Genomic DNA, 23,310 nt, shown 5'->3' on the forward strand with positions numbered 1-23,310 from the left:
TCTTTCAAGCTTTCACCGGGTGTGATACTGTATCTGCATTCGCTGGCAGAGGAAAGAAGACTGCCTGGGAAACTTGGAAGTCTTTCTTAGAGGTGAATGATGCTTTCAATGAACTCCTAGGCATGCCAAGTGAGGTCAGTGAAGGCTCAATGTTACTGCTGGAGCGATTTGTGGTGCTGATGTATGACCGAACTAGTGAGAGCACGGAAGTGAATGATGCCAGGAAACAGCTCTTCACACAGAAGTGTAGAACTCTAGAGAACATTCCTCCAACCCAAGCAGCACATCAAGTGCACTTGCTACCAGGCCAACTGTTGGAACCAGGCATTGGTCATGGATCCAGAGATGCCAGACCCATCTGACTGGGGCTGGACAAAGGAGACAACTCGGTGGCAGTCTCTTTTGAGCACTCTCCCTGAAGCATCAAAATCGTGCCAAAATCGATCCACTGTGGCTGCAAGAAAGGGTGCACAGGACGCTGCAAGTGCCAAAGCTGCACTCAAGTGCACTGCACTGTGCTTCTGTTCTGGAGACTGTTAGATTTTGATCATTACCAATTTTCATCATTGCACTTGATTTAATGTAAGCTTTTGTGGACATACTTGGTTAACTACATTTATTTTTTCAGAGGTTATTGCATCATTCCTTGCAGTGTAAACACTTTTTTTCATCATTTCTGGTCTTTGGGTGTTCTGTACCTATACCTCCCTGTACCTGAAAAAAATAAAGTTTTAAAAGTTCAAATGAACTTTTTCCAATAGCAGTTCCAACTGCAGTATCATAAAAATAGATATTTAACGTAATTTGACCTTGACCTAAATGCATGTCCTTGAGTTCTGGCGATCTCAAAAGTATCACCAAATGAATGGGCATCCCCAATTTAGTTGGAAATGACACCTATAATGTTTTTCTACACTGATTTCAAAATTAAACAGTTCCAAAATTAAGCGCATTAGAACATTAGACCCGGTGGACTGGCGGCCATTTTGGATTTGACCTCTCACGGTCCTCAGAGGTCAAATCTGACTTCCCTCCACATCTGAAAATAAACCTTATGGTATATACTAACTATGCTAGAAATTTCACGCTTTTCTCAAAAAATGCACAATTTGTTAAAATATGAGAGCTTATCCGCTGTACTAAAGGGAAAGGTGTATGCTGCATGTGTGAGAAGTGTTATGATTTATGGGAGCGAGACATGGGTCATGAATGTAGAGCAGCAACGAAGGCTGGAAAGGGTGGAAATGCGAATGGTTCGGTGGATGTGCGGAGTATCGTTGAGAGAGAGGAAGACAAATGATGAATTGCGAAAGATGATGGGAATAGAGCCTGTGATTGATGCTGTGAAGAGGAACAGGTTGAGATGGTTTGGTCATGTGTTGAGGAAGGATGAAAGTGACCGATTGAGAAGAGTGATGGAAATGAATGTAGAAGGAAGTAGAGGACGGGCAAGACCGAGAAAGACTTGGCTAAAGGTGATGGAAGAAGAAATGCGGGCAAGGGGGTTAACAAGGGGAGATGCAGAAAATAGGGCAAAATGGAGAAGATTGTCATGGGGCCTGCAAGGCTAACCCCCGCTCTAGCAGGGAAAATGGCCTTAAAATGCATGTTGTTGTTGTTGTTATCTATGGTATGGCTATATACACAACGGTATTTAGGGTATGGCTTTGTACACCGGTATATACAGTATGGCTTTATACACTGGTATTTATGGTATCGCTTTATACAACGGTATTTATGGTATGGCTATATTGCCTATATACGCTGGTATTTAAGGTATGGCTTTATGCACTGGAAAATTTATGGTACGGCTATATACTCCGTTATTTACGGAATGGCTTTATTCACCGGTAATTATGGAATGATTTTATGGCCTTAGAGCGAGCTATGTCATCTGGCTATGCAGAAGCTCAAAGGCCTTCAAACAGAATTACTGCCCACACCAGAAATATGCTCTGAGGGAAGGGGGACGGTTGAGCGCTCATAAAACCGGTTTAACCCACCAAAGTCTGGTCTGAAGTCCAGAAACCTCAGAGTATAGTTTTGAGTATAGAATAGTTTCAGATTATTGTTCCAGACAGAGAGATTCTGTAACAAGGTGAAGATTTTTTTCATAAAGTCATCTTCATTATTTCACGAGTGCTCATCCTAAAAGGGGTGATTGGAAGGCTCCGAAGATGACTGCGCTGGTGTTTCACCAATGAATTACCCCTTACCGGTATTTACGGAATAGCTTTATACACCGGTATTTACAGTATGGCTTTATACACCGTTATTTACGGAATAGCTTTATACACCGGTATTTACAGTATGGCTTTATACACCGTTATTTACGGAATAGCTTTATACACCGGTATTTACAGTATGGCTTTATACACCGTTATTTACGGAATAGCTTTATACACCGGTATTTACAGTATGGCTTTATACACCAGTATTTATGGAATGGTTTTATACACCGGTATTTATGGAATGGCTTTATACCCCGGTATTTATGGAATGGCTTTATACACCGGTATTTATGGAATGGTTTTATACACCGGTATTTATGGAATGGTTTTATACACCGGTATTTACAGTATGGCTTTATACACCGGTATTTATGGAATGGTTTTATACACCGGTATTTATGGAATGGCTTTATACTCCGGTATTTATGGAATGGCTTTATACACCGGTATTTATGGAATGGTTTTATACACCGGTATTTATGGAATGGTTTTATACACTGGTATTTACAGTATGGCCTTATACACCGGTATTTATGGAATGGCTTTATACACCGGTATTTACGGAATGGCTTTATACACCGGTATTTATGGAATGGTTTTATACACCGGTATTTATGGAATGGTTTTATACACCGGTATTTATGGAATGGTTTTATACACCGGTATTTATGGAATGGTTTTATACACCGGTATTTATGGAATGGTTTTATACACCGGTATTTATGGAATGGATTTATACACCGGTATTTATGGAATGGTTTTATACACCGGTATTTATGGAATGGCTTTATACACCGGTATTTATGGAATGGTTTTATACACCGGTATTTATGGAATGGTTTTATACACCGGTATTTATGGAATGGTTTTATACACCGGTATTTATGGAATGGCTTTATACACCGGTATTTATGGAATGGATTTATACCCCGGTATTTATGGAATGGATTTATACACAGGTATTTATGGAATGGTTTTATATACCGGTATTTATGGAATGGTTTTATACACCGGTATTTATGGAATGGTTTTATACACCGGTATTTATGGAATGGTTTTATACACCGGTATTTATGGAATGGTTTTATACACCGGTATTTATGGAATGGTTTTATACACCGGTATTTATGGAATGGTTTTATACACCGGTATTTATGGAAAGGATTTATACACCGGTATTTATGGAATGGATTTATACACCGGTATTTATGGAATGGTTTTATACACCGGTATTTATGGAATGGTTTTATACACCGGTATTTATGGAATGGTTTTATACACTGGTATTTATGGAATGCATTTATACACCGGTATTTATGGAATGGTTTTATACACCGGTATTTATGGAATGCATTTATACACCGGTATTTATGGAATGGTTTTATACACCGGTATTTATGGAATGGTTTTATACACTGGTATTTATGGAATGCATTTATACACCGGTATTTATGGAATGGTTTTATACACCGGTATTTATGGAATGCATTTATACACCGGTATTTATGGAATGGTTTTCTACACCAATATTTATGGAATGGTTTTATACACCGGTATTTATGGAATGCATTTATACACCGGTATTTATGGAATGGTTTTATACACCGGTATTTATGGAATGCATTTATACACCGGTATTTATGGAATGGTTTTATACACTGGTATTTATGGAATGGTTTTATACACTGGTATTTATGGAATGGCTTTATACACCAGTATTTATGGAATGGTTTTATACACCGGTATTTATGGAATGGTTTTATACACCGGTATTTATGGAATGGTTTTATACACCGGTATTTACGGTATGGCTTTATACACCGTTATTTACGGTATGGCTTTATACAACGGTATTTAAGGTATGGCTAAATAGTCCGGCATTTACAGTATGGCTTTATACACTGGTATTTATGGTATCGCTTTATACAACGGTATTTATGGTATGGCTACATTTCCTATATACTCTGGTATTTATGGTATGGCTTTATGCACTGGTATAATTTATGGTATGGTTATATACTCTGATATTTGCACTATTGCTTTATACACTGGTATTTGCGGTACAGCTTGTACTGTAGCTTTATTGAAACCAGGAAAACCATTAGTTTGGCCAAAAAATTAGAGGTGTTAAGGTGTTTTGATGCAGGCAAGCATGCGGTAGTTATGTACTGTACATGACATTATAAAGGAACATTGCGTGACTTTAAACGAGCATGTTCTCTAATAGATCAGCCACATAACAATGATGCAATGTTAACCCGGATGACATTAAGTGAGGACTTACTGTATGCATTATGACGTTTCACAATCTAGCAATTCAACTCTGATTTTTAAAAATTTTATTATAACATATGTTTACTAAGAGATCATGAGACGATTAATATTATGGGCTAATTCCTATTATTGTGTCACAGCAATGGTGCTCGCGCCCAGGGGCGTGGTCAAAATGATACTGTTCTTGTATCTTCTTGCCATGTGGTGATCATAACTACCAAGTTTGATGAATTTCTGCACAACCGTTTAGGAGGAGATAGCGTGAAAGATGGATGGACAGACAGACAGAATTCTGCAATATCCTCCCGTTTCGTTCAAAAAGCGTGGCGGGATAATTAGCAGTTTGAGTAATCATATGGTATTCAAGGTTTTAGCAACTGCACAATAGGAATCAGTTGTTATATTTTTGTCCCACAGTGCATCAGTGTGGAATGAGCAGTGGGCAATTAAAATAAATAAATTAATAACAGCCGTTTACGATATATTTTGCAAGCGCATTTGCTGGAGTTTTGATTTCATGGAACAATAAACATCAGCAACCAATACAATTTGCAGTTAATTTGTTGTTATTATGAATATGAAGTATATCTCATGTTGTTCAATAAAACTTGAAGCACAAATTGCTGGACTGACTTGAACTGCTGGTGGTCCTTTGAGGAGCGTGTCTTGGTCATGAAGCGCTCAGCAAGTCGCTCAAGCCCACGAGAGTACTCAAGCTCAATTTCGGCCTTCTTCCGGAAGAAGTCCTGCAGGTCCTGCAGCAGCTGTCCACGTAGTTCTGCCTGCTGCTCCAGACACTTGATCTGTTCAGCCAGCTGCAGCCGCATCTCTGGGTAGGCGTAGGAAGTCAGGGGAACAAGGAAGACAGCTGCAATGAAGTGCACCTTCCTGGACAAGCTAATCTGGCATTTAACCCGACAATACAAAAATGTTTCACTTCCAAGGCAAAGATCATTATTTTGAGGAAATGTATAATTTCCCCAAAGGCACTGAATAAGAAAAGAAATGGAGAATATGGTAATTGAAATATTTGGAATGGAAAAAGGATGTGAAAAGCAGGAGAAACAAACTGTGCAAGATTAGGGGGTGTAAAGGACATAAATTAGAGAAGAAGGCACGGAGCAGATGGCAAGACAATGAGGATATAAGCAAAAATCGTTGGACTGTGTCGGTAACAAAAGGACAAAAGAGACACTGTCAGCACAAGTGTAGACTGCATTTCTCACTTCTTATTTGCGCAGACTTACATGCTCTACAATCTCTTCTGAGACCAAACTTGCCTATATTGCTAAAAAGGAGAGACAAATTAGAACAATCACCGTATTACTCAGCAGTTGGACCTCATGATCGTCTATAATCATCAATTTAACAAAACATTAGGAGGCCTTCATAGGGAACGCATAAACAAATGGATTAACATAAGAAACAAGCTCATCTTTGGCAAGGGTAAAGAACAGAGAAGGTGGTGGTCGGGGACGAGGAGGGGTAGGGGGTATGAGTTGAGGTAGGGGGAGTAGGCTGCTGCATGAAGACAACAGATTGACGGGAAAGATGTTCCATGAGAGAAAATGAGTATGGAAGACAGAAAGAAGCTGATACTCACAATTTGTTTTCCTGGGTGAGATTCCAGGAAGCGCGTTCCAAAAATATGCTTTGAATAAGAATCTCATGAAATACCCATGAGGATCCAATCAAAGTAGCCAATAAAAATCGTGCAGACAAATAAACTAAGCTGTTATTTCCTCTTAGCCAGATTGCCAGCTCACAGAATCCCCTCAATGCACTTACGCACCCTATCAATTTGCAAGTCCACTGACAGGGACACAAAGCCCCATGAAGTTGGGCCGAAGACTTTCCGTGTGAATACGTTTCCATAAACTCCTACAAGGGCCATGATCATGATTGGTGAGGGAAAGAAAATACTGCAGGGTTGACTTGATTAGAAAAGTAATTTACATGGCCAGCAATCCCAGAATCATGAAAAATTGTGTCCACTAAGCACACACACACACACACACACACACACACACACACATATATATATATATATATATATATATATATATATATATATATATATATATATATATATATATATATATATATATATATCTGTGCAGCGTCTGTCCTGTCCTGTGTTGTCCTGTGTTGTGTTGTCTTGTCACTGAAATACTTTCTCAAACTTTTGTGAAATCGTACCAAACTTCTGGTATGCACATATCTCTCCCGTCGGTATGTCCTAAGGGTATTTATTTTGCAAAAAGTTCCAATTGTTTTTTTTTTTTTTGAATTTTGTTGGGAAAATTATTTTTTTTCAACTTCAATTGTTTATAAAATGTGATATCACGTATATTTCAAATACATTTGTGCAAAATAATTGTTTGAATTATGATTGGTTTAAGCCATGACAAAACGGCAACTCGGGTACAGTCATTTATCTATATATCTACACATCTGGGCAGTGTCTGTGTTGTCACGTAACGACTCCCTCAAACTTTTGTTTCTGTGGTTGAGCAGTGTTTTTAATAACGTTGTGGTGGTTTTGAATCACGTGGGGTTGAGGTGTTTTGAATTAGTTGGTGATGAGGTGTTTTGAATTACTTGGTGTTGTGGTGGTTTTGAATTACTTGGTGGTGAGGTGTTTTGAATTACTTGGTGTTGTGGTGGTTTTGAATCACGTGGGGGTGAGGTGTTTTGAATTAGTTGGTGATGAGGTGTTTTTATTACGTGTTTGATGGCTGTGAGGTGTTTTTAATTCCGTGGTGGTGAGGTGTTTTTATTACGTGTTTTATGGCTGTGAGGTGTCTTTATTATGTGTTTTATGGCTGTGAGGGGTTTTTATTACGTGTTTGATGGCTGTGAGGTGTTTTCAATTTCGTGGTGGTGAGGTGTTTTGAATTACTTGGTGGTGAGGTGTTTTGAATTACTTGGTGGTGAGGTGTTTTGAATTACTTGGTAGTGAGGTGTTTTGAATTACTTGGTAGTGAGGTGTTTTGAATTACTTGGTAGTGAGGTGTTTTGAATTACTTTGTGGTGAGGTGTAATCGTCCCAAACTTCCAGTCTGCACCTACCCCTCCCCTATGTATGTGCTGAGGAGTTCTTTCTTGAAAAAAAAACATTCAAGCTAAATCTTCAACCTAAATTGCCTATAAAAATGTAATATCACAAACACAACAAATACATTTGTGCAAAGTTATTGTTTGTATTATTATTGATGTAAATCTTGACAACACAGCAACTCAGGTACAGTCATTATCCTCAGCTAAAATAAGCCCGTTCCTCAGTAACGACGCGTGGTGAGGCGAACGCAGCGAGCAGAGCCAAGCTAGTATATATATATATATATATATATATATATATATATATATATATATATATATATATATATATATATATATATATATATATATATGTGTATATATATATATATATATATATATATATATATATATATATATATATATATATATATATATATATATATATATATATATAAAATATATTCTGTATATAATATATATAAATATATATAAAAAAGTATAAACATATATATATTTATGTGTATGTTCCCCTGCTGGCCCACCTTAGCTGACCGTATCGAGGCTGAAGGGCCGAAACGGGATGATGCTGAGCACCTCGATTGAGGCCTCGGTCAGTGTGGCACACTTGTGACCAGGTGTGTTTTGAACTGAAATATATATATATATATATACATATATATATATATATATATATATATTGTTGCGGAGATGAGGACTGTATATTTTTTGATTGTGTGCTGTATTATTATGATTATTGTTTATTCTGCGCCCCCCTACCTCCGGAGCTGTGTAAAGGTGAAAGGGCATCCCATAATTAGTCCACAAGCATACACATCAGCCAAATAATAGAATACCCCTGTTGATAGTTATCTCTTATTCTGTGTTTTAGAGTAAGGCTGTGTCTCCCATTAATTGAAGTACTCCATTGCACCAGTGAAAGAGAATAGATCCCCTTTCCTTCCCATCCCCAAAATCTCCCTTTCCTTCCCATCCCCAAAATCTCCCTTTCCTTCCCATCCCCAAAATCTCCATTTCCTTTTACATCCCCTTCCGTCATTGCCGAGCCTCGATTGCCTATATTACCTCCCCTCCAAAACCACCATTGAACCTGTGCTCTCGTCGGAGAAGAAAGGCATGCCCGCCCGTCGTCATCAAGGGCGGAGCCAGAGGGTCGCGCGACCAACCAGGGCCGAGGTGAGTGAGCACCCCGATGGGCATGTCCAAAAGGCCGGCGGCTTAATCGCCGGAGGCGCTATAAAAGGCGCGCACGTGAGTTGGTCACGAGAGAGAGAGTCGTGAAGAGTCAGTCAGTGGAGTCGGTGGTCAGTTGGTTGCGTTGGTTGCGGTGAGGAGTCGGTGGTGGCGGTCAGTGGTTGCGTTGGTTGCGGTGAGGAGTCGGTGGTGAGGAGTGAGTGAACCAAGAAGGAGTTGAGGGTTTGGACCAGACGCGTCAGACAAGTCCTGGGAAAGCAGCGGAGGCCACAGCAGCAACAACACCCCACAGCCACTTGGGGCCTGGACGGCGGTTTTGAGCAAGGCCGTGAAGGAACGGCGGCTGCTAAACGCGCCGGTTGAGCTGCAGGACCCCCTTGGACCTCCCTCTCCCTCCAGCCATCCACCTCCTGCCTTTCCACCCTTCTTGTGTACGTGAGTTTGTTCTGTTTGTTCTGTCCTGGGTTAATTAAGCTTGTGTAGGTAAGCTAAAGATTTCACTGTGTCACCTGCGTCTTATGTGTTGTAAATAAACCTTGATTGCTCCTTTTTGCTTGTGTAAATAATAAATCCCATTACTCGTCTGTACGTCTTCTCGTTTTATTCCTTCTTCTTCTTCACATCCGTGTCGCCTTTGTCTTTTCCCTATTGACTAGCTGCGGTGCGATCCGGCCAACGTTTGGGTGGAATCGGGTGAGTCGGGGATCCTGTTAGGTCGCGGTAATACACCACCGCTCGGTCAATATAACATCTGTCCGCGACCCGTAACAATATATATATATATATATATATATATATATATATATATATATATATATATATATATATATATATATATATATATATATATATATATATATATATATATATATATATATATATATATGTATATATGTATATATATATATATATATATATATATATATATATATATATATATATATATATATATATATATACACACATCATTTAGAAACACACCTGGTCACAAGTCTACCTCACTGACCGGGTCCTCAGTCGAGGTCCTCAGCATCAACCCGTTTCGGCCCTTCAACCTCGATACGGTCAGCTATGGTGGGCCAGCAAGGGCACATACACCTCCACCTGGATGCGTACATAGCCCCACCCCCAGCCAGTGAGAACACAGACTACAACAACAACAACAACATGCATTTTAAGGCCATTTTCCCTGCTAGAGCGGGGGTTAGCCTTGCGGTCCCCATGACAATCTTCTCTATTTTGCCCTATTTTCTGCATCTCCCCTTGTTAACCCCCTTGCCCGCATTTCTTCCTCCACTATCTTTAGCCAAGTCTTTCTTGGTCTTCCCCGTCCTCTACTTCCTTCTACATTCATTTCCATCACTCTTCTCAACCAGTCACTTTCATCCTTCCTCAACACATGACCAAACCATCTCAACCTGTTCCTCTTCACAGCATCAATCACAGGCTCTATTCCCATCATCTTTCGCAATTCATCATTTGTCTTCCTCTCTCTCAGCGACACTCTGCACATCCACCGAACCATTCGCATTTCCACCCTTCACAGTGAGAACACAGACTAACTACAACAACAAAATCGCCTCCACTCCTAGAATCCACAGCCCCTCATCCACTCACTCACACACCAAAAAAAAATCATGCCGCCACTAGTATCTTCCTGCTGCTGATGCTACTGGGCATGCACTCAGTGCACGCTGCACCGTTCCCAAAATATATATATATACATATATATATATGTATAATATGTATTCATGTATACTTTTTTTTTTTTTTTTTTATGTTGAAGCCTCCAGGCACGGACTATATAGCCCTCATCGAGGCCAGGCCTGAAATAAAAGAGAAGGAAAGTGTCTGATGAAAAGCGTATAATATGATGTTTGTTTGTAAGAAAGAGAGATTAAAGCTAGCCCCAGTATCTATAGTTTGAGTGAGACAGTAAGTAAGACAAGCAATCCTGACACAGAGAGTGAAAGATTGTTCCGGGTACCACTTCAATGCTCCTAAGTCAGAACGGTAGCACTACCCTGTGCGGTTGCTGTCTACAACCGACTACCTAAAAAATATATCAATCGACAAAGACAAAGTCAATCGACAAAGAAAGTGATAATTTTTTGGAAGAATACAATTTTCATGTCGCCAGTGTTCAGTTGTTAATAGAAGACATAATTATGAAAGTGAGGTCATTGCCTTTTATTATTATTATTATTATTATTATTATTATTATTATTATTATTATTGCATCAGCAATACCTCAAATCGGAAGGAAAACCATAAAAACGTAAAAACCAAAAATAGTCTTGGGTATTCATCAGAATGGTAGGTGGAGAAATGGCAAAACACAATGACGGGATGGTGTCATCATTTCTGAAATTAGCCGGGATTATGACAGCAGGAAAAGCATTTGTTTACAAAAGTAAAGGCACTGAAGCTCCGTGTACAAAGAAAGAAAAACATAACTATGCCGAGCGATTCAGATTGACAGGGGAGTCCATAGGCATGTATTATTGTACATTTATTAATACCCACAGCCTGGTGTTGGGCTAGCGGCTAGGGTGCCAGCTTAGGATCCTAGGATCCTGGGTTCGAATCCCGGTCGATCGCTGAATTAACGCCAGGGGGGTTGACTCAGCCTGTCATCCTTCCGAGGTCGGCAAATTGAGGACCAGTTCACTGGTAATTCCCTGTTTGTCGTTAAAGGCGGCAAAAAGGGTTGGCGTCAGGAAGGGCATCCGGCCGTAAAACATTGCTTCAAAAAGGGGACCGAAAAACAACAACAACCACGGTTCCCGAAAAAGGCCAACCCCCGCTTGCGGGGAAAAATGGCCTCTAAAGGTGGTTATTTTTATTTATTTATATTAATACCCACAGCAATTGTATGATCAAGGTGATGTTTCTAACACCAGGATATATACAAAAAGGTGACATTTAGTTCGTAGAGAGATTGGACGTTGTAAGGCTTAAACTTTAATTCTGATAAAGAAACAAATTTCATGAAAACCCACGATACATTGTCCGTATTGTGCCATGCTGTGAGTACTTCAAGTTGGGGGAAAAACAACACGAAATGATGATCCATACGTTCCAACAAAGTTTATTTTGCAAAGACATCCAAAAAATAATGGCCAGTACTAGATTGAGTGTTGGAGACAGGGCCTCAAGAGTCATCTTATTTTGATATGCAGCAATGCATTAGAAAGCAAATAGCCAAACACTCATGGAAGGCACTGTGCAAGACATAAGACAAATAAGTATACATAAGCGGCCATTTTCAAATTACAGGTGTAACATTATAATATTAGAGACACCCCTCACCTCCTGATCCCCTTTTTCTCTCTTATATGGCTGATGATGTATTCCTGTTCCCTATCCTCAAATTGTTCTGCATTGCTATTTTCACCTCCGCCCTCCAACACACTCCCCCCGCCACCTGCCCCTTTTTCACCTCCCATCTCGCCCCTTCTCCCTCCATTATGTCCCCCATCATCCTCTCCTGTATGCAATAGTGATACATTCCTCTTCTATCATCAAAATGTCTCGTTTTGCTTTCCTCACCCCCATCCAAACATTTGTCCCTATCCCTTCATTTTATCAGTTTTCTTCATCCGATTCCCACCACATTTACCAAATGCATATGGACCATAAAGGTGTATGACCCTGCGCTCTGTAAGTCTGGCCTGGGTCTTTTAACCAGTCGGGTGGACTTTTCGATTGCAAAAGTGAAGAACATTGACATTAATCATCGATAACACCTTGTGGGTTTATATGTTGGAACCCATCTGTGGATCGGTCCCATCGGCCGATGGGTCTGACCCGTTTGGCGACCCATCTGTGGATGCACGAGAAATGACAATGCAGACCCATCGGCCGATGGGTCTGCGCCATCTGCGGATGTGTTGTTCACCTTGAGGGAATATGTATGCATCAATGGTGGATGAGTTAACCTAACCCTAACCCTAACCTAACCCTAACAACCCTAACCCTAACCCTAACAACCCTAACCCTAACAACCCTAACCCTAACCCTAATCATCAGCACCTGCCACTCTCTACCCTGCCACCATTCCCCTCCGCCATTATCAGAAGAACACCTAATGTTTTGTATGAATGTTGAGTATGTTATGTAAAGCTTTACTAAAACTGCCATGTATCTGTTAATTACAAAATGTATTGACAAAATGTATAAATAGATGGGTAGAAATAGATAATAAAACATTTAAAAATAATCTCTGTTAAATTCCTACCACATGTAATTCCAACGACTGTGTACCTGATTGAAGAGCACCATTCTGTCAACACATTCCTTCAAGGTGAACAACACATCCGCAGATGGCGCAGACCCATCGGCCGATGGGTCTGCATTGTCATTTCTCGTGCATCCACAGATGGGTCGCCAAACGGGTCAGACCCATCGGTCGATGGGACCGATCCACAGATGGGTTCCAACATATATAATGCATCCAACGATGCGAAGGATTCTCATGACGCATCTCCACCGAGTAACATAAGCAACCCATACAGTGCAACCCCCTATTGCATAAACATCCTAATCCGACGCCGATTTTCCACTTTTCCGCAGAAAAAGCAACAAAAGAGCAGAAGTAAGAAAATACATTAAAGCTAAAAGCTGAGTTACAAAAATGCTTTAAAAAGTAGGCGAATGGATCAATCCGGTAGTTGCCGGTGTTGCCAAAAAACACAAGATCATGAATTGTTTCTTCGCACAAAGAAAGAGAAAGAACACCGAACAGCGCACAAAGTTCATCTTGAGATTGAGTTCAGCATCTCCCTTTGGCCCTCTACGAGGAGCATTTTCGACCAAACAATCACGTTGTATAGGCCTTTCCATCAAAACTTGCATGCGATGTTTCATTATTTGATCAAGACCTTAAAATCCATAGCAAATAGTTTGTTGGAAAGACATCAACCGGTTGTAAATTGACGAGGTTTGCCACAAGTAAAATGGCGCATTAACTAACAAAAGGAAACAAAAAAACGACGTTATTCATGATATTCAATGGAAAGCATTCATGTTGTTAAGATCACCCTCATGGTGGTAAGATGGTGAGACCCTTTGCAGAGCTCCCGTCTACGAGCATTAACTCGTGGATGCCACGGTGTCTTTTGCGAAGAGTAGACGAGTTCTTTCCGGCACTCGAAACAAATTACAAACTCCTGCCACCTTCACTCAAACGTCAGGCCTACCTAGCCGATCTATGAAACTTGGGCCTAGCATAATGCACAAACGCAGCCAACCTCACAGTAAGGTAGAATGAATATACATATATATATATATACACACATACATACAAGAAAACAAGCACGACATAAAAAGAATAACCAAAGCTTTCAGTTATTCTTATTATGCCTTGTTCTGTTTTCTTGTATTATAAAGTTCTGTAGTACCAAACATCTGTTCATATATATATGTATATATCAATATATATATCTGTGCAGTGTCTGTGTTGTGTTGTCTTGTGTGATCTTGTCACTGAACTACTTTCTCAAACTTTTGTGAAATCGTACCAAACTTCTGGTATGCACATATCTCTCCCGTCGGTATGTCCGAAGGGTATTTGTTTTGAAAAAATTTCCAATTTATATATTAATTTTTTTGGGGAAAAATTTTTTTTTTCAACTTCAATTGTTTATAAAATGTGATATCACGGATATTACAAATACATTTGTGCAAAATAATTGTTTGAATTATGATTGGTTTAAAGTTTAAACCATGACAAAACGGCATCTCGGGTACAGTCATTTATCTATACTAGGGCATGCCCGTACTATATATATGCCCGTACTATATATCTATCTAAAATTATATCCCCCCCCTCTATTTACATGAAATGGTTTGGTCCATTCGCAACGCCAAAGCGAACGGCGAACGGCTTGCGAGTACAGTGACAATCCCCCCCCTCTATTTACATGAATGGTTTGGTCCATTCGCAACGACCACAGAACCCCCCCCTCTATTTACATGAAATGGTTCGGTCCAAAGCGAACGGCTTCCGGAGTTTGGTAAAGAAATCGCCATCGCGTACACAAACGCGCAGGAAAGCGAATGAATCGCAAATTCGTTTTTATTAGTTTTAAAACATCGTTTAACGCCAACATAGCGCCAACATAGTTTGCAAACGTGAAATAAATGAATACGCTCTCAAATGTGCCATCCGAGGCAGAGTGTGTCCGCCACGTTCGGCACACGCGCTAGTTCGCTGCTCTCTGATTGGTTGAATCGTTTTTTGGACATCGCTCGGTAAGTAATTGTCCGATTAATATGAAACCTTGAAAAGGCACATCCTCGGGTCCCCAGCAATATACCTGGCAAGTTTCAAGTATATCGGACCCGTGGTTGTCGAGAAACAGCGGTCACAGACAAACAAACACACAGACAGACACACACACACACACACAGAGATTGCTGGAATTATAGATAGATGTCTACACGTCTGGGCAGTGTCTGTGTTCTCACTTAACGACTCCCTCAAACTTTTGTTTCCGTGGTTGTGAAGTGTTTTTAATAACGTTGTGGTGGTTTTGAATCACGTGGTGGTGAGGTGTTTTGAATTATGTGGTGGTGAGGTGTTTTAATATCACATGGTGGTGAGGTGTTTTTAAATCACATGGTGGTGAGGTGTTTTGAATTACGTGCTGGTGAGGTATTTATAATTACGTGGTGGTGACGTGTTTTGAATTATGTGGTGGTGAGGTGTTTTGAATTACGTGGTGGTGAGGTGTTTTGAATTACGTGCTGGTGAGGTATTTATAATTACGTGATGGTGACGTGTTTTGAATTATGTGGTGGTGAGGTGTTTTTAAATGACGTGGTGGTGAGGTGTTTTTAAATGACGTGGTGGTGAGGTGTTTTTAATCACATGGTGGTGAGGTGATTTTAAATCACATGGTGGTAAGGTGTTTTGAATTACATGGTGGTGAGGTATTTATAATTACGTGTTGGTGACGTGTTTTGAATTATGTGGTGGTGAGGTGTTTTGAATTAGTTGGTGATGAGGTGTTTTGAATTACGTGGTGGTGAGGTGTTTTGAATTACTTGGTGGTGAGGTGTTTTGAATTACTTGGTGGTGAGGTGTTTTGAATTACTTGGTGGTGAGGTGTTTTGAATTACGTGGTGGTGCGGTGTTTTGAATTAGTTGGTGATGAGGTGTTTTGAATTACGTGGTGGTGAGGTGTTTTGAATTACTTGGTGGTGAGGTGTTTTGAATTACTTGGTGGTGAGGTGTTTTTAAATGACGTGCTGTTGAGGTGTTTTTAGTTTCGTGACTGTAAGGTGTTTTTATTACGTGTTTTATGGCTGTGAGGTGTTTTTAATTTTGTGGTGGTGAGGTGTTTTGAATTACTTGGTGGTGAGGTGTTTTGAATTACGTGGTGGTGAGGTGTTTTGAATTAGTTGGTGATGAGGTGTTTTGAATTACGTGGTGGTGAGGTGTTTTGAATTACTTGGTAGTGAGGTGTTTTGAATTACTTGGTGGTGAGGTGTTTTGAATTACGTGGTGGTGAGGTGTAATCGTCCCAAACTTCCAGTCTGCACCTACCCCTCCCCTATGTGTGTGCTGAGGGGTTCTTTCTTGAAAAAAAAACATTCAACCTAAATCTTCAACCTAAATTGCCGATAAAAATGTGATATCACAAACACAACAAATAAATTTGTGCAAAATAATTGTTTGTATTATCATTGGTGTAAATCATGACAACACAGCAACTCAGGTACAGTCATTATCCTCAGCTAAAATAAGCCAGTTCCTCAGTAACGACGCGTGGTGAGGCGAACGCAGCGAGCAGAGCCAAGCTAGTATATATATATATATATATATATATATATATATATATATATATATATATATATATATATATATATATGAGTATATATATATATGGCATTTAATATGGAATATTGTTTTTTTCTTGACTTGGATTTACTTTCTTAACTCAGTATATCAATCTGGTGAGTTTCTTTTACACTTTGGTGATTAATTTGTTAAAAGAACCATATCACTGATTGTCTGTCGCAGAAAGAAGTCAACAACAGGATTATATCACAGGTGGCGTGGCAAAATGTACGGACAGGTGCATTTGACGATTGGCTTCACAGTCGGGTATACAAGGGTTGTTGCGTTCTGTATTAGTGGAAAACAACTGCTGCACGTCTCCAAAAGGTATTGCCGCTTCCTCTGGAGATGGTCCGTCAACTCGACAATGCTGTTTGTCATGGAGTGGTGGCTGTACGAAATTACGGCATGAAAGAGCGTGCTATTGCTCGGCAGTATGGCATCAATCAAGGTCAGGTGTCAAAGATCCTGAAACGAAATGCTCAGAGGGGTGTCCCTACTCCAATACCGAGGCCAGGACGTCCCCGCAGAACCACAAGGAGGGATGATCGCCAGCTGCACCGGTTAGTCCGCAACAGCCGTACCAAGTCAGCTAATCGGCTTAGGGCTGAGTGGCAGCAACTGACAAATGTGCCTGTATCCAGAAGGCTAGTCAACCAACGACTGGTTCAAGCAGGCTATCGTGCCAGGCGTCCCCTAAGAAAGCCACGCCTGACCAGACAACACCGCCAGCGCCGATTGCAGTGGGCCAGAGAGCACCGTCAATGGCAGCCAGGACACTGGAATCGCGTGATCTTCAGTGACGAGTCTAGATTTCTGGTCTATCGTCAAGATGGCCGCGTCCGAGTGCGCAGACAAGTGCATGAAGCCTACAACAAAGGTTGTATCGTGCCAAGAGTCCAAGCTGGAGGTGGTGGGGTGACCGTTTGGGCTGCTTTTCATGCAGGGGGCAAAACTGACCTGGTTGTTCTGAATGGAAACCTGAACCAGTTCAAGTACAGGGCCATTCTGGAAGAAACATTGCTTCCATTTGCTCGTGCAGCCTTTCGAGGAAACTTTGTCTTCCAAGATGACAATGCACGGCCTCATCGTGCTCGCATGATCCAACACTTTCTTGCTGACGTGGTGTAGAGCATATGGAGTGGCCTGCCATGTCCCCGGATATGAATCCGATAGAGAACTTGTGGGCAGAATTAACGCGTCAAATCGACCACTTGGACCAGCAGCCGACCTCTGTGCGTGAATTGCAGCAGACTATTGTCACTGCATGGCGAGCGATTCCTGTCCAAACCTTGGCAAATCTCGTGAACAGCATGCCTCAACGTGTACGTGCTCTCCTGAATGCTCGTGGGGGTTACACGAAGTACTGAACTGTAATTTTACTGTCCGTAATCCCAGTCGTAATTTAACTTTTGTTTTTGTTAAAAAAAATTTTGGCTAATGTGCAAAATAAAGAGATACTTCTGGAAAACGTGCAGAAGTTTAACACAGTACTGTCCATAAATTGAGTTCGATATCAGTTTACATCACTTTCAAGGATGAATTTATTTGTTTCGAAATGTCAAATGTGGTTTTTGTTTCTTTTAAAGGTCACATTAACAAAATCTAGAATAATTTCAACATAATTCCAATGAACTTTTGGTTCTAAGACATCTTGAAAAGTAAGTTCACCCCCACAAAAAAAATATTCCATATTAAATGCCAAGTCTGTACATACATACAAACATATATATGTGAGAGTTGAACCTGTGATGCCAGCATCATCAGTTACTTATTCGGACAGGAGCACGAAACAGGTCAACCCCATGCAGATGAATGACAAGACGTGCACTCACCAGGCACTCGCGTAACGTGTGCTCATATTTGTACTCGCTTGTTCTGCTTTCTCAAATAAACAGACCCTGCACATGTTTATAACATCTCAAATTTAAAATGCTCTTGGCATATGCACGCATGCCTTACTTCAGAGATGGGTTTCCTGTCTGTAATGACATTATAGTCATACACACGTGCAAAACATCTCTGGCATTTTATAACCAACAATGAAACTATGGTAATTGCTCCAGTTGTGTGAGGTATAGCATAACGAGTGATTTCCAAATTTGCTTCTTCATATGGGTTCTCAACATGGGCGAGTTGGGGCTGATACGGTGCTATATGAAGTCGTGCTTTGCACAGCCATTCAGGGACCTATAAAGGTAACTAGGTAAGGCTTGGAAAGCATGGACCTCAAAATCATTGGGATCTCCTGTGATAAAGCCGAGTGTCTCGGCCTGTTACTCTCACACCACAGTCGGTCTGGTGGCCTCTCTGTATTATACTCCCTCCTTTTTAGATTTGTACTGCACACATTCTGCCAGTAACGTCTTCTTGTTAAAATCCCAAAATCCAGGCTCACTGCTCATCTCCACTCATTTGTTCCTCTTTTCACTCGGCTGTGGAACCAACTGCCCCAATCTGTGCAGTCCTTTTCTACCCTCCAGGCCTTCAAGAGAGCTGTGCACCACCATCTTAAGTCATCCCCCATCCATACTCATGATCTCTTCCACCCCAAATGATCCCATCCCCAAACACTCCCATTTTCCAGGTTATTGTGATTTCTCCTCCCTCAACTCCTTTATTTTGTCCTTTGTCAGTTGGTTTGTTCCTTCCCTGTTTCAACCCCACTTTTCCCCCTTCCTATTCTTGTTGTGTTTCATTCAGCTTGTGTGAAGCTTGTTCACCCCCATGTGCTTGTTCACCCCCTTGTGACAGAATGACAAAAAATCTCTGAAGGGATAAAAAGATGTTTCATCAAGGGATAGAAAGATTGATTTCACATTTCTTGAAAATGCTTTTTAATGTCATAGCTACTACTCTTCCACAAGTTTTAATATCAATCTTACTAGCAGCAAAGGCCATCAAAATGACAGGTAAACCTCTGTATTTTCACACTGTTCACCCTTGACAAGTCAAGTTAAAACTGAAATTACGCACAAACACCTTAATTTATTTCCCTTGTGTGTGTATAGCATCAAAGGCCATCAAAATGACAGGTTGGAGTTGGTTTATTAAAAACTTCAAATATATATTGTTTATACTTTGTAGTATCAACATGCATCACCTCCAAGACTATTGTCTTTCTTCTGTATGTGTTATAATCAAAATGTACCTTTCTGTCATGATAGAAGACGTGTTCTTCAGTCTTCAAAATCAGAGGTCATTTGGCGTGTAATTTAAAGCAGTTACTATTATATTACAGGGAAATATACAGTACATTATAGTTCCGTTACAATACAATATCAGTCCAAGAAATGAGACTTTCCCTGGGAAGGATTAGCTGTGAGGAGAGCAATTTGTCAACGAAATACACATTTTTCCGTCTTTAGCTTACATACATAGCACCTCAACAGAAGCCATCTTTAAAACAACAACAACAACAACTATAACTCCAATAACAACAAAAATCAGGCAAATTTCTCATACAGTCCAACAAATAAGACTTTCCCTGGGGATGATTAGTGGTGAGAGGATTCAATTTATTAACACAATACACAGTTTCCGTTAATAGGTTACATACATATAGTAACAGCCGCAGCCCGTTCTGGTTACCTAGTTCGACTTCTGCAGGTATTGTCAAAATGACCGCAACCGCCAGCTAAGGCCACAGCCCCAAACAAGTTCCCGTATCTGTTTGTCACGTTACAGTACTCGTTGGGACCGTGTAATTAACCGAGCGCCCCAATCAGCGCTCGTGACCTTCCTAATATGGCCATTGATTGCGAGCGCTCTGAGACTGGTGGAGCCGGCTTGTCTAACGACACTAAAATCACCAAATGAGACCAAATGAGATCACCACAATGAGCAGAATACAACCCGAGACCCCTGTGTTAAGAACGTAATATAAAGTTTATTTTCTTGAGTTATTGGTGGTGGTTCACATGTGGCCTGTGCCTGCTTGGCTGCATCTTCTTCTGTGGGTGCAGCATTGCTGCTGATGCAAGGCCCCCATTACCAGTCAGCTGGTACTCATTTTTCTGACCGCAGAAGGATGACACGCTGAGTCAACCCACCTGGTGTTAATTACAATGGAATGACAGGGGCTCAAACTCAAGACCCTAAGATCTCATGCCAGCCAGTTTAACCATTAAGCTAACACCAGGCTCTTGAGTTATTAAGATCATGAAACATAGCTTTAATAATAATGATGATGATAAACTTGATTCATTCAATTCATTCAGCCAACCACCCGTATACACTGTAATAACACGATGTTGAGTCATAATTTAGGAGATGGAGGCTGTGTATTAATCACCATAGAATGCAATGTAAATCAGCATCGTACATAGTCATTTTGGAGGCCTCTCCTTCACCCCGATATACATGCCACGCCCCCTCACACTATATATATATATATCAGTCATTATGCGACTTCATACCATCAGTGGGGAACTGCCAGTAAGGTGTCCCATACAGCTATTGCTGCACCTTACTGGGAGCGATAAGCACTGCCTGCCACACGGTAACATTATGTCTGGTATTCACTCACTATATGGAGTCGACCTGGTTCTTGGAAATATATCATGGAAATATATCATATGTACATTTTCATATATATATATATATATATATATATATATATATATATATATATATATATATATATATATATATATATATCATGGTTCTTGGAAATATTACGCATACAAAAAAAAGTATTATGAAGGTGATTTGTGTTCTCGTCATCAAGTATATAATTCCATTTAAATAAAGGTTTGAAGAGGTGTAAAGCCATATAAATAAATTAATTCTGTGTTTTACCGCCGTTTTCCCCAGTGGCTATTACATCACCCGGTCGAGCGCGTAACATTAGTTCTTACATTAGTTCTATGTGCCTATCCTATTGTGTGTCATTTTCCTGTATAACGTCCTTAAAAATCAGGTTTCCTGATTGGAATGATTTTCAATTTTGTTTGACTGCCAGCCAGACAGACAGAGTAAAACAATTATCTCTGCGCATGTGCGATCCAGATTATTTCAGAGGCAAAATACGGCAAAATGACAGACTTGTCTTCTGATCCATGTTCAAAATATAACATTCGATTTAAATAAGCAGTTTCTCGATCCATAAAGTGATCAGATGAATGGACGGGCATGAGTTTGACGTATCGGTCGCTCTCACTCGTAAACGTCTCTCTCTCAGTGCAGCTGCCAACTGACATCCAAATATCTCCGTCTCCTTTGGCGTAATTTTGCTCTCTCGGCTTTTACATGTTCTCTCCATCAATGGCATCCATTCATATACATAAGATGGTGCATATGCAGCACTTCTTGGTGAGGACAGTCATGTGTTACACTTCCGTTGGTGACTGCACAAGCCAATTTGGGAGTGACAGTCCACCACAGGTGCTACATCGAAAGTAGTTAGTGAGGTTGGTGTCTCCTGTAGCTGTGGGATGATGTTGCTTGCGGTGACAGCGTCTGTCTATGTTCCCTCCAGAGCAGCCATTAAAGGGCCACCACACGCACGATCAACTGAAAAGCATGCTGTGCAAGCTGCGGTGGTGAGGCAATTGCCGACTTCCTCAATGCTGTTTCTCCTCGACAATCAGCTCGTGTGATGAGGCTATTGGCCGGCTATCTCAATGCAGATTCATCAGATCTGCACATTCTCATAGCTCGAGCCGCAAAGCTATCGTGCACAAGAAAGACATGTAAACCGAGAAAAATAACGTTAAAAACGCACAGCCAGAGGTTTGAATAGGGGAGAACAACAGTAAGATAGAAAAGACAAACATCTTACTGTACATACACAATGCATATCTATTGCACAAATAACATCACACTTATCTAAGCAAATGCAAAGAAATAACTATCATTCTATGAAACACTTTTTATTAACCTCGAAAGATCATTCCCACAACAATATTATCTCAACAGATGCCATCTTCAAAACAACAGATGCCATGGATTACATATATGAAGCAAAATATTTTAATTTTTTTTCAGATTATTCAGCCTCGAAAATGCGGGCTAAAAACAAAATTATGCACACAAAAAGTTTAAAAACACGTTTATTTATTACACAAATTGCTCATCCCTTTATTTTGGGTAGAGACCACTGCGTTGATAATTTCTCAACATAAAAACCCTGACATGAGAATGTGTCGAAACGGGATTCGAAGCATAAACGAGTCAAAACGTTAGACGGGATTTCTTTGAAGCGCTTCACGCGTTAATGCAAAATACACAAACATATGGTGTATAAGCACAGCCTCATTCGCTTCCGAAATAAATAAAAAATTAACATGGGTGGTGTATAAGCACAACCTCGGTCACTTCTGAAATAATTAAGAGAAAAACGTGGGCAGTGTATAGGCACAGAATGCTGGCTTCATTGCTCGATGCCTCAGAAAAAACACCTCGGGTTATGTAATGAAGCCAAAACAGGGATATTGTTTATGTGCATATATATAACATCGTGTGTAAAAAGCTTGGATAGATTCCATTTCCACTGGGCCATGAAGGAATGATCCTCTCGGTCGGAAGGCTTCAAGCCTGGGGCTTACACAAACTGTGACGCCGATGGGCTACACCGCTACACCCTATTGACATTTGATGATGCTATAAGTCGCTTTGGGTCTTCTTCACACTGAAGACCAAACTTAAGGGGATGGCATGGCGATTGTGATTATATCACTTCTGAATATGTCTCGGGCCTATCGG

General features: G+C 40.5%; 1 protein-coding gene across 3 annotated transcripts in view; it reads right to left on the reverse strand.

Annotated features, from left to right (window-relative positions):
• The window catches only part of LOC137437083 (SLIT-ROBO Rho GTPase-activating protein 1), a 245,757-nt gene that overhangs the window by 172,802 nt on the left and 49,645 nt on the right, over positions 1–23,310 (reverse strand). For all 3 annotated transcript variants that reach the window (XR_013625002.1, XM_068131443.2, XM_068131442.2), the window contains exon 2: positions 5,139–5,334. Coding sequence is in view for 2 of the 3 variants with exons in the window: in XM_068131443.2 (XP_067987544.2) it covers positions 5,139–5,334 (196 nt within the window). In the remaining variant the exon portion in view is untranslated. The remainder of the gene's footprint in view (positions 1–5,138; positions 5,335–23,310) is intronic.

Source organism: Myxine glutinosa, chromosome 11 (assembly GCF_964187855.1).
Source record: "Myxine glutinosa chromosome 11, kmMyxGlut1.1, whole genome shotgun sequence".
Taxonomy (NCBI): Eukaryota; Metazoa; Chordata; class Myxini; order Myxiniformes; family Myxinidae; genus Myxine; species Myxine glutinosa.